The 12,994-nt window shown below is 39.5% G+C and overlaps 1 protein-coding gene across 1 annotated transcript in view; it reads right to left on the reverse strand.

Annotated features, from left to right (window-relative positions):
- Positions 1-12,184, reverse strand: part of fbxl20 (F-box and leucine-rich repeat protein 20) — a 13,758-nt gene extending 1,574 nt beyond the window's left edge. Inside the window, exons 1-13 of the mRNA XM_053493128.1 lie at positions 11,762-12,184; positions 5,656-5,717; positions 4,946-5,000; positions 4,673-4,747; positions 4,450-4,544; positions 3,975-4,043; positions 3,761-3,856; positions 3,309-3,435; positions 3,068-3,142; positions 2,822-2,952; positions 2,677-2,737; positions 2,483-2,527; positions 2,316-2,372 (exon numbers count right to left, since the gene is read on the reverse strand). Of these exons, the coding sequence (XP_053349103.1) occupies positions 2,316-2,372; positions 2,483-2,527; positions 2,677-2,737; positions 2,822-2,952; positions 3,068-3,142; positions 3,309-3,435; positions 3,761-3,856; positions 3,975-4,043; positions 4,450-4,544; positions 4,673-4,747; positions 4,946-5,000; positions 5,656-5,717; positions 11,762-11,803 (990 nt within the window). The 5' untranslated portion in view covers positions 11,804-12,184. The remainder of the gene's footprint in view (positions 1-2,315; positions 2,373-2,482; positions 2,528-2,676; positions 2,738-2,821; positions 2,953-3,067; positions 3,143-3,308; positions 3,436-3,760; positions 3,857-3,974; positions 4,044-4,449; positions 4,545-4,672; positions 4,748-4,945; positions 5,001-5,655; positions 5,718-11,761) is intronic.
- Positions 12,185-12,994: the final 810 nt, after the last annotated feature.

The following is a 12,994-nucleotide window of genomic DNA, read 5'->3' on the forward strand; positions in this document are numbered from 1 at the left end:
AAGTTACTGCAAGGACACTGAGGAGGGGAGATGATACGGTGATAACAGAGAGAAACAGGTAGAGTTACAGTAATGACAAAAAGATAACGTGATGACAAAGAGAAACAGGAGGAGTAACAGTAATGACACTGAGGAGAGAAGGTGATAACGTGATGACAGAAACAGGAGGAGTTACAGTAATGACAAAAAGATAACGTGATGACAAAGAGAAACAGGAGGAGTAACAGTAATGACACTGAGGAGAGAAGGTGATAACGTGATGACAGAAACAGGAGGAGTTACAGTAATGACACTGAGGAGAGAAGGTGATAACGTGATGACAGAAACAGGAGGAGTTACAGTAATGACACTGAGGAGAGAAGGTGATAACGTGATGACAGAAACAGGAGGAGTTACAGTAATGACACAAAGATAATGAGATGACAGAGAGAAAAAGGATGAGTTACAGTAATGACAGAAGAGGTGGTGATAATGTGATGACAGAAACAGGAGGAGTTACAGCAATGACACTGAGGAGAGAAGGTGATAATGTGATGACAGAGAAAAAGGATGAGTTACGGTAATGACACAGAAAGGGAGAAGATGATAAGATGACAGAAAGAAGAGGAGTTACAGTAATGACACAAAAGAGGTGGTGATAATGTGATGACAAAAAAACTGTGAGTGACATTAATGACAAAGGGGAGGGAGGTGATAACATGATGACAGAGAGAAAAAGAAGTTTAAGTAATGACACAGGGGAGAGGAGATGATACCGTGATGACAGAGTGAAACGGGAGCAGTTACAATAACGACACAGAGAGGGAGGAAATAATGAGATGACAGAGAGAGAAATGGAACAAATCTAAAGGAAAAAAAATATATAGTTGCAAACACTATTGTGAGAGCCACACAACACAAATATCCTGTAGACGTTTATATAGGGGTAGGGGTAGCTCAGTGGTTAAGGCATTGGACTACGGTTCGGAAGATCCCAGGTTCAAACCCCACAACCACCAAGTTGCCACTGTTGGGCCCTTGAGCAAGGCCCTTAACCCTCAACTGCTCAGATGTGTAATGAGATAAAAATGTAAGTCGCTCTGGATGAGAGCGTCTGCCAAATGCCTAAATGTAAATGTATATACAGTTCCGCTGTGGTTTCCCCCACATGTCCTTCAGGATGAGTTACAGTAATGACACACAGGAGAGAAGATGATAACGTAACAGAGAGAAACAGGAGGAGTTACAGTAATGACACAGAGGAATAGGGAGGGGATAACATGATGACAGTTAATGGCACATATTAGGTCAGTAGCTGTGTTTTATACAGTGGCCCTGAAGTGCAAAACAAATTAACAAAACTGAAAACAAAATAACAAATTCAAAACCAAATGAACAAAACCCAAACTATTTTTTGGAGGGGGGGAGTTTTGTTGTTTTGTTTTTGTTTTTGTTATTTTGTTTTCGGATTTGTTAATTTGGTTTTGAATTTGTTAATTTGTTTTCCGTTTTGTTAATTTGTATTGCACTTCTCGGCCAGTCCGATACAAACCGGAAAGGTAGGTATAGTTAGCGAATGAAATGCTTACCGCTGATTGGACGAGACATCTGTCACTCAAGATATACAGGCAGTACTGTAGTAGCGGTAGATTTGTGTGTGTATAAATGTGCAAACATTATTGTGGTTTCAAATATGGCGTTCTTACGGTGGCCCTGAAGTCAGTTTTGTTAATTTTTTTGCACTTCACGGCCATCATAGTTTAAAGTGAAGCAGAACACACAAGAAACAAAGATAAAGAAACAAGTTCCTACTTCCTGTATATCTTGAGTGACAGATGTCTCGTCCAATCAGTGGTAAGCATTTCATTCGCTAACTATACCTACCTTTTAAGTGCAATACAAATTAACAAAACGGAAAACAAATTAACACATTCAAAACCAAATTAACAAATCCAAAAAACAAAATAACAAAACAACAAAAACAAAACAACAAAACTCCCCCCCTCCAAAAAAATAGTTTGGGTTTTGTTATTTGGTTTTTAATTTGTTTTCCGTTTTGTTAATTTGTATTGCATTTCTCGGCCAGTCAGATATTAGTTATTTTGTTTTCCGTTATGTTAATTTGGTTTTGAATTTGTTATTTTGTTTTCAGTTTTGTTAATTTGTTTTGCACTTCAGGGCCACCGTAGTTTTACATTCTGCCGAAATTATCCAGTTCTAATCTCTCTCATGTGCAAAACTAAATCCATCTCACATTTCTTTCTAAGCCAGCGGGAGCTCAAATCCGTTTCCCGCTCTGCAGCAGGTTAGTGCCATAACCACCTTACGATACTCACAAGAACCTGAAGCCGGGGGCAGTGTATGGACAGCTGGATAAGCGTGGTGTCTGTGATCTACAGGAAACACACACACAGCACTTCATCAAACCTCTGTAACGGAGGAAATACAAGAAAAAGAAATCACAGACACTGACTTAAAAAAAAAAAAAAAAGCCAACACACACCTGTACACACTCCTCCAGGTCCATCTTCTCCAGCTCATGACAGTTCTGCAGGAGAAAAACAAGAAGCAAAAGGTTAATGTTAATGTTTATAATAATAGATACATTACTCCACTCACACCTAACGCACAGCACACACCTACATGGAGAATGAATTAAGACCTGTGTGTGTGTGTGTGTGTGTGTGTAGCACTGACCCGTGCGAGTGTGGTGAAGCCGACATCTGTGAGCTGTGAACAGCGAGCCACTTCTAATATTCTGAAGACACACAAAAAAACTTATGGGTTACTTGGGTTACTGCAATTTATACAGAGAGTGTGTGTAAGAGAGAAAGAGACATACCTGAGACGAGGACAGTTCTGTCCCAGGGCATTAAGAATAGCGTCTGTGATGTTTGCGCAGCCGGATACACAGAGAGACTGCAGCCGATGACAACCTCGACAAATCGTTATCAAGCCTTCATCTGTGATCTGCTACTCACACAAACACACAAAAAAACTTTAGATTGCATTTCCTCATTACATTAATCTACTGTATATTTGGTGTGTGTGTGTGTGTGTGTGTGTGTGTGTGTGTGCGTGCACTTACTGAGCATGTCTGGAGGTTGAGAGTGACCAATTCTGGACAGTGGGCACCGATGTGTTTCAGCGCCTCGTCTTCGAGCTACACGAGAGAACAAACAGATTAAAACTGTGCTTGTCTCCGTCAACCAGCCATTACTATGGAAACCGTAATGTATTAGAATCAGCGCTTTCACATAAAACTGCAGCACGAGGCTGTTACACAGAAATCAACTCGTTCTGACCAATCAGAGTGCAGCGTTCAGTACCTGTGTGCAGCCTTTGAGGAACAGACCCTTCAGGCCCGGACAGCAGCGCACCAGCGCCTGGATGCCGTCTTTGGTCACCTGATCACACCACGAGATGTTCAGCTGCTCCAACAGTGGACAGCCCTCACTACAGATAAACAAACACACACACACACACACACACACACACACACACCAAGAACAAGAACAGAAATGAGAGGTTGTGTCCTGCATTCAGATATTCGTACAGATCTTTCTAACAGAGAGAACTTCAGAAAGGAACCATGAGAGGAACCGAGACTCAGAAGGTGAAACTGGTTCCTGCTCTAGTTTACACTGATAGTGAGTTAAGTGTTTTAGAGACGGAGAAACAACCATTACACAGGACATCTTGATGTAGGAACTGTGTGTGTGTGTGTGTGTGTGTGTGTGTGTGTGTGTGTGTGTGTGTGTGTGTGTGTGTGTGTGCTCACCTGAGTGCTTTGAGGGACAGGTTGGTGATGGAGGTGCATGAGGCAAGATCCAAGTGCTTCAGTTTGGGACAGAATTTACTCAGACTGTTACACGTACTGCAGAGAGAAATACACACACAGAATCTATCATTTAGAAACATGCACTCACTCACTCACACATGCATGCATGCATGCACACACACACACACATGCATGCACTCACTAACACACACACCTGTCTGTGATCTTTGTGCAGCCGTTCAAGCTGAGCAGCTCGATGTTTCTACAGTTTTGCGCAAACGTCCTGCAATTTAAAAAAAATAATCACACAACAGTTAACTATAGTGTTAACAAAGTTGAGACAATATCTCACACACACACACACACACTACAGCACATCATAACACTTAGCCGCAACTGTTTGGTGTGACCCTTGGATCAAGAGAGAATAAGATGGAGGGAGGAAATAACAAAGTAATGAAGGTAAAGAGGGATGATGAGGAAGAATGAGACCCACAGTTGGTGGTAATGCAAGCTGGATTGCATGCCTTGTTAAACAACAAAAAAGAAAATAAGCAGGCAATTTTTTTAATGAAAGTAAGAAAAAGGAAAGCGAGATGAATAAATGGGTAAAGAATGAAAAAAAGGAAGCAAAGGGAGGAATAAAGGAACTAAAAGAGACAGAAGAAGAAAAGATTTCCTGTTTGTACCTGAGTGCACTGTCTCCTACACCTAAACATCCTCGCAGACTGAGCTTCCTCAGGAATCCTCCACATCGTTTAGAGATATTCTCTACTACACAACCCTGCATCCCACAAAACACACACAAAACAGTACATGCATCTAAGAATATGTAAAAATAAAAGTCATATGTTTGTGTGTGTATACGAGTACAGTATATGTGCATGTTTAATCGCGCGAATTTCTCCTGACCTCGATGTCCCTCTGGAAGTCGAAGAGGTCGATGCGCTGCCAGTTACTGCCATCCAGAGCCAGAACGTTCCACGACTGAGGAGCACACGCACACACTTTATTTTACTACACACTTTCACACACATCATTTAAACCATTTAGAACAAATCAGTCTGAACTAAACACATTGAACGATGAATCTCTCTCACTCACTATCATGCACTATTCACACACTCACACACACACACACACACACACACACACACACACACACACACACACATGTTCCCTTACCCGAGACACCTGTGCACAGCGACAGAGGGTGACCACGTCCAGGAAGGAGAAAATTCTGGAAAAGTGAAATGTTCAGATGAAAATAGTTTGTGTAAGACTCTAAAGCTCACACACTGCATCAGTAACCACTCATCTCCTAAGGCTAATCCGCGCGCTATTAGAAACGTTAGCCTTAGCTCATGTCCAAAAACTTATGAACTGGTATAAAAAGCCATAGAATCATAAAAAACCTTATTATTATTATTATTATTATTATTAATAATTATTATATATTTATAATAATAATACTTTCTAGATCAGTGTTTTCCAAATGTGTCGGGCCACAAGGGTACTGCAGGTGGGCCACAAGAAATCGTTTATAAAAATAATAAAAAGTTTAAAACTTTCATTTTAATAATTAGGTTTAAAATTCACATACAATATTTCTAATCAATTATTTCCATCTAAAAATTAACTAAAGCTATGAATGGCTGAATTAAACACTGAAAAACAATTGCATATTAAAAATTATTAGCATTTTTGTGCTTCGCTAAATAAACAAATCCTACAACTGACATCTCGATCTTTTTCTCTCTGACAAAGTCTTCGTACTTCGTCCCAGACACTGGTATACATCACGCCAACACTGAAGGACTGATTTTAATTTTAATATATTTTTATTTATAATTAGCTCATTAGCCAGGGCGTCAGATGTGTGTTATTTTGCTAACCGTAACAACAGCTCCTTAGGCAGCTTCTTGTTGATGATGGCCTCGTCATTGTTTGAGAACATCTGAGGAAGAGAAACAAAAAAAAAAAAAACTGCTTTTATTCCTGATAAGCAAAGTGTGGTTTTTGTGTTACTGTGGGAGAAAATTCTTCCACCTGCTGTTAGTTTAAAATATCACTCAGTTAACAAGTCATTTACAAAGAGAATTAAAGAAGAATTAAAGAAGATTACGCCACGCAGAGCTGGATGAAGCAAGTCAGGCTTTTATTGCAGCAATAAGAACCCAGATGAGCTAGCCTAGCCATGCTTTGGATCAGAACCAAAGCAGTGCCAAGTCCAGACTGAATTCACAGTCAAAAGCACGCACCTTTTATACAGTTCAGGGGGGAAATTCCCAGTCTCCTCCCCTGTACATTCATCTGTTGACCACAGCAAAATTTTAATCCATTATCAATTAATTTTTCCATTAAAAAGACATTTCTCTTATCTTGTACCATTATGCCATACACCTCGCTATCTGACTCCTCTCCATGCTCATAACTCTTTCCCTTTATATTTACACCTCGTTATTTGACTTCTTCCTGCGTTTATCTGACTCTTACTATGCTCGAAACTTCTCTCCATTATAATTCATCTTCTTTAATAGTTATTTTCTATTATCTTTTTAATCATTTTTTCCTTGTTTTTCTTTGGTATGTTCTTAATTTCTCAAGAGACCAGCCATGGGTAAGCATCTCCTTTACACTATTTTACTTATTTGCCTTATTTTACCCCATTCAATGTTTTTATACATTTTATTCTATTTTATAGCCAACTGCGACTTCTCCATTGATGACTTCATCCCTTTGGATGATTCGGACAGCCAGGGCAGTTCAGACCGTGTTCCTTCTGAAGAATTTTATTTCTGTTGATGCTTTTACCCTGGCCCCTTATGTTTTGTATTTTACGTTGGGCTTTTATACTGTATTTTATATTATTACCATGTAGATATGCCTTTTTATTCTGTGTCTACTCTTATTAAAATATTTTATTCACAAGACTAGCTCTGCGTCTCTGATTTTTCCTATTTCTTATCTGTCCGTCCAGTCCGCCCACATGGCCATCTACACACACACACTGTCTCACAGGGAGATCCCCCTGATTCTTTCAAGTTTAGTTTCATTGTATAATTTATTACATAGTTCCCCGTACACCTCGTTAGCCCCTCTCCCCACATTGCTTGGTCATCCTTTCCCTTCATGCCTCTCTTTTTATCTGGTTTCTAGTGCCTGGTGCTTATCTGGTGTCTGTCACCTGATTATTTCTTCTGTCCTTGGTTTTTTGTTGGTTGTTCCAGGATTTTTCTATCCTCCCTGCTTTGCCCTTGGTTTTTTCTATCAATTGGTTGTTCCTGGTTTATTCTACAGTTCTCAAGAGACAGACCATGTATGAGCATCTCTTTATTTGGTAGATGCACATACTAGTTTATTTTTGTGTCTACTTTTATTAAACTCAGTATTCCTAAAACTGATCGTGTGTCTTTTGGATATTTGTCTATATTTTTACTTAGACATGTATACGTGTATCCACCACTTGTTTCAATCCTTCATTAGGCCAAGTCCGACACCTGGCACCTTATCTTGTCTTATCTGGGTCACTCTAACCATCCCCTTACTGCTATGTTTTACGACCTGTCTGCTTTTCTTACTTAACCTCTATATTATTTCACTCAGATTAATATTATAATGATTAATATTATCATATTGATACATTGCTGCATACACAAATATATTTAATTAAAATATGCTTACATTACACCCAAACCCAGTCGCATACACTGTCTGGGTGTTTATCAGAAAATTCCCCAGAAATTATTATTCACACTTCACACGCAGACACACACACGTTCAGCTCAGAGTTTACAAGCTGTGACGCAACACTCTCAGCAGAATTAGCCATCAATGCTAAGTGAAATTATAGCATTTTTATTCACATGCAATCATTTTAGTAATCATTTAACGTTCCAGATGGTGGTGTGTCACTTCCATGCTCATTGTGTCTTTATATGTATGTATAAAACGCTTTCCAGTTGTGTACTCACTAGCATAACTGCTACGTTATGAGGTAGTTTATGCTAGGAGTAGCTAGCATTCTTTTAACCATTTTATTGAATAAGCTGATTTAGCTTTAAAATCTCATATTAAACACATTCTTTCTTGTGTGTGTGTGTGTCTGTGTGTTTTCCTTCAGGGTATTTACCAGAACAATGCTAACACTGGAATATAGTTTTAGTATTTATTCATATACTTTTCATTTTATTCAGTTTGTCAGATCTCTGCACGATCACATCACAGTGCTAGCAGTTAGCTTTTTAAATAAATTTTTCTTATTTCTTATTTCCTATACTCTCTCAGGAACACCAGCGCATCGCTAAGAGATTTACAGATGCTATGCGACTGATCATCTTCTCTCCAACCTACAGTTCTCCTACATTCATCTGTGACATTTCCAAGCCATTGTGCCTACGGTCTCAGACTGAATGATCACTGTGAGCATTATGCTAATCACACAACCTCGGATAAACCTTAAAGCTAGCAGAAGCGAACTGAAAACTTTAACAAAAGCTAGTTCTTCAAGCTAAAGATATAACACATATGCAACCTTATTTAAGGATTTTGTTAACCATGTTTTCCATCGCAGCTATAAACTAAAGAAAGTACTACTGTTTGATATTTTAGTCTCCTAGCTAACTGTCTGAGTAGCAACCAGTGCATGAGTTTAGTTTGCGTATAAATTATTTAGTTAAAGAGACTCTTAACACAGACTTTAAAAACTTTAACGACTGCTAGCTGTGTTACTAATGAATTAGCTTCAGTTACACACTGTTTCACCACACACATAACAACAAGAACAAGCGAGTAACTTGCTGGTAACTAGCTTTAATCTCCACTGTTAAGTAAAACTGCTAGCTAAACAATGGTAACAGATGCTAAACTAACAGTTTTACATTTTTTTGTAAATACAAAAAAAATTTTAATTGAGTTCGTAACCATTTTTCTTTTCCTCCTCAGCTTGATGATGTTACATGAAGAAGCAAAGTGCTATCTGTACGAAGCAGAAGTTGATTAGCAAGTTAGTGGCCCTTTTTAAATTAAAACAATCATTTGATTTTAGCGGGTCTCGGTTTTATGCAAATATAACCTCAAACAAGCAACATCATACAACATTTTTCACTGTGAGACTATTTATTTAACAAAAATGAAACCAAAAAAACAGACATGCAATACGAAGTACCCCCTTACTGCCTCCACAGGATTTAAGAGGGTAAGTTGCAGTGAGGTGATGTTAATAATCAGCCCTTGCTTAAGTGATCATTAGCAGGTGTGCAGACCTCTATAAAAGCAGAAGTTTTGGCAGTTTGCTGGTCTGGAGCATTCAGGTGCGTGTTTACACAATGCAAAGGGGGAAAGTCATATGCGATAGTCTTAGAGACACAATTATTGCTGTACATCATTCTCACACTCATCACTCTCATCATACAAATGAACAGTTTAAACACCCATTCTAATTCCATAAGCTTTCCTGATTTCCTGATTAATACTGAGATGTGTCTGATACTTGATTTCTGTAAGGCTGAGGTGATTTCAGAAGCTTTCTTCTCATTGTAGTCAAACGCACCGCTCAGTCATCAAGTCCATTTATAGCAAACTTACATTTAGCCACACGCATAAAACTTTATAAAGGCTAAGAAAGCTGAAGGTGTGTTGCACAACAAATCTTAAAGTGACGCAGATCAGCCACTGTAGTATGCCTATTGGTACAGAGACACACTCACCTCTGACTCTTACAGGACATGCAAATTGTGTGCTAATTCAACAGGCTAGTCATAATACTGTAGATGTGTTTAGGAAATGATTTGTCTGTCATTAACGATAACGAAGAGCCGATTTCAACATGATTCACATACTACGGATGGGAATTACCAGGGGCCACCTGATACAATATCACGATACCTCTGTGCCAATGCAATTTGTATTGCAATTCAGTAAGTATCACGATTTCATAAACATCCCGATTTCTTACTTTCAGATTTTGTTACAATTTTATACAATGTAGCAAACAATTTGCTCCTGCAGAACAGAGTGCTGTGCTGTCTGAACAGTTCGGAGTGGGCCACCAGCAGGATCATAAAGGAACAGTAACATTTAACACCTCAAATGCATTCATATACAAATTGAAAAACTAATTAAAGAAATATGGAGTGGTGGTGGAGTGATACATTCATTGCCACACAAAATCACGATACATCACTGAATTGATCCCCCAATGTCTACCATACACACAGGTTTACGTTAGTGAGTTTCCTATCATTTTGTCAACTGCTTGTGAGACTGTATAAACACAGCTTATGTTAGTAAGGGCTACCTCATGGGTGTCATGGCAATGTCACAACCCAGTATGTTAGACTGTTTGTTGAATGAATCAGTGAGGCGTGTTGGATCAGGTGGCCCATACAGAGTCTTGATGTTACAGTAATCTGACATTAGCAGAATATTACTGAGCATTAGCGTTCTCAGACAGAACGTTCTGACTGTAAAGTTTTCACGAAACCCCAGTTGTGTTGTTGAGGGTTTCAGTGTGGACACAAGACAACAAAAGAGAACATTGTGCATTTTGTTAGTCTGCAATAGAGTAATAGTAACAGAGCTGTGCGACTCTTTTAAATTCAGATTTTGAGTTTAAATTTTTAGGGGTTATGTGGACGAACATGTTTTTTCAGATCTGAGTCACTTTCATATTTGCTCCTGGATCGGACACATATTCGATACATGGTCAGTGACGGGCGAATGCATGTTGTTTAAGAGGGCATACAGTACGCATCCACATTAGAGTCAGATAAAAAGTGATTGGGGACAATCTGATTGTTTGAATTCACACTAATTTTTGATTCTGTAAAGATGCTTTGCGACAATAAGTAAAAGTAAAATAGAACAGAACTGAAAAGTAAAAGCCACGTGTAATTAAGAATGTGAACTGTCATGACCCGCAAGTCCACTTTAGGCTAAAATAATCTGAATCATTTTTGAATGTGTTTTCTTTGGAATGTGAACGCAGCCTTAGAGACCGCGCTGACGTAGACGGTTTCCTTTAGTATGACAAATTCAGGACAGAAATGTTAATTTCTGTCATTTTCGCAGATGCACAAACTTATCTTTAAACCATCACGTGACACCCATCACAGTGTGTTTCTGCCCCATCACACACACCCCCCTCCCCTCCTGTGCCACCCCTGGGCAAATCGCTGAGTCAGCTCAACCTTACCTTTCCATATTTATATCTTTACAGATCACTGGTCAGTCTGTGTGTGAGGATTAGTGACAGCAGCATCAACGCAAACAGCGCGATTGTGCGCTTTATACTCTGACGTCATCACACACGGCGCTACACTGTTGCCTTAAACACGCGACACGAAAGTGTGCCCGTAGATCAGACAAATCAGTCAGTGTGACGAGCCGAACCCGGACTCGGTTCTCTCTGCCGATTAAAACGACATGTCACACTTCTGACTGATGTATTTCCCGTCTTTTCGTACGAGTCCAGGCCGCGCGAGTGTGTGTGTGTGCGCGCGCGCGTGCGCGTTCTCGGCTTTACAACAGTCCAGTTTGGGGTGATCGGACCCGATCAGATTTTGACGAGATTCAGTGTGTAAAGTGTGTATTATATTGTATGTGTGAGAGGCAGACATGCGGACAGTTTGTTTTGATTGTCGGCACAAAAGCAGGCGAACTAACTCGACAAGCAGGCGTGTGTGTGTGTGTGTGTGTGTATGAGAGAGAAACATTATAACACACAGGAAGGACATTATTTCAGTTTGACGAAGTGTGTGAGAGCGATTAAAGCTGATGTCAGAAATAAAGTCAGAATAAAAACAACTCGGCCTAAGAGGAAACCCTAAGCGGCTCCGTGCTGCGAGCAGGAGAAGCCTGAACACACACACACACACACAAAACAAAGAGGAAACAGCTGAGAGTTTGGGTAAACAGGCCTGAAACACGCGTTAAATCCACATCCGATCAGTAATCAGACCTGAACCCGGGTGCTGGTCGGGTTTCTGATGGCAGTCTCACCTCAAAGCGACTCCGTGTCACTCCGTTCACCTCCTTCCCCATGACACACACACACACACACACCGCACTATTCCTGCTCTGTTACTCGATCTGCTAATGATCCGCCGGATTAAAAGGCCAAATCCGACTCCTGCGCGCTGCTCCTGCTGATCTCAGGCTTTTTTCCTCCTGTTCATTGTCACATAGCTCGTTGAAACATCCATGTGTGTGTTATTCTTCTAAATTCTGCAGTGAGAGAGCCGAGTCGCTCCTGAGCCCGAGCTTATCTGCTGCCTTTCACTGCAGATCTCCTCCTCCTCGTCCTCCCCCCCTTTACCCCAGTAACATCACATCACACACACACTTACACACTGCTTTACCTAACTCCCATCAACTTATCCCCAAACCAAACCCACCACAGACACACTTTCCTGGTGTTTAATTACCACAGGTATGCAGTCACACCGCTCTCTCTCTCTCCCTCTCTCTCTCTCCCACACACACACAAATACAGACACACACATATCCAGATCTACCACTTTGTCTTATTACCATGACCACACTTATCACACTTTCACATCTCACACATGTGCATTTTGGTGTGTTTTAACTGACTTGAATGATTTTATGTAATATTTGTTTTATTATTAATTAATTACATTAATTAATTGAACCATTTTAAATTACAGGACTTGTTTCGTTGACTAACAGCATACATATTTTATTATTATTATTATTATTATTATTGGCACTATTATTATTAGTAGTACTTTGACAATCGTTTGCTTCCTGATGGAAATTTGCCACAAATATCAGTCCTGAGTTTATATTTTAAAAAAAATGAACATGTGGGCTTTTACCAAAAACTAACGCGATATATTGATAATAACTATTAGCACCGTTTTGTTATTTTAAGTGGACTTAAACAAACAAGTTGTGTTTTATGATATTTACATATTTGTTTAAATGTCCTATTACTCGAAAACAAAAACACAACACTGAAGGCTGTCTAACACATCGGAAATGACGTACGCGGAAGTGGATTTGTATACAAACACAAAATTAGACTGTCATAAAGAATACACGCTGTGCACTATATTCGAATGTGTTTAATGTGTATCTTACAATCAAATGTGATGTGTACAGTCGTTTTTAATATTCAAAACGACCTGACGTCTTACTGTCTTATAAAATAATTTTTTATTCGTTTTAACTTTATGTCAAACAGAAGCGGAACCTTTGCATTAGAGTCCG

This window comes from Clarias gariepinus, chromosome 3, assembly GCF_024256425.1.
Source record: "Clarias gariepinus isolate MV-2021 ecotype Netherlands chromosome 3, CGAR_prim_01v2, whole genome shotgun sequence".
In the NCBI taxonomy this organism is placed as follows: Eukaryota; Metazoa; Chordata; class Actinopteri; order Siluriformes; family Clariidae; genus Clarias; species Clarias gariepinus.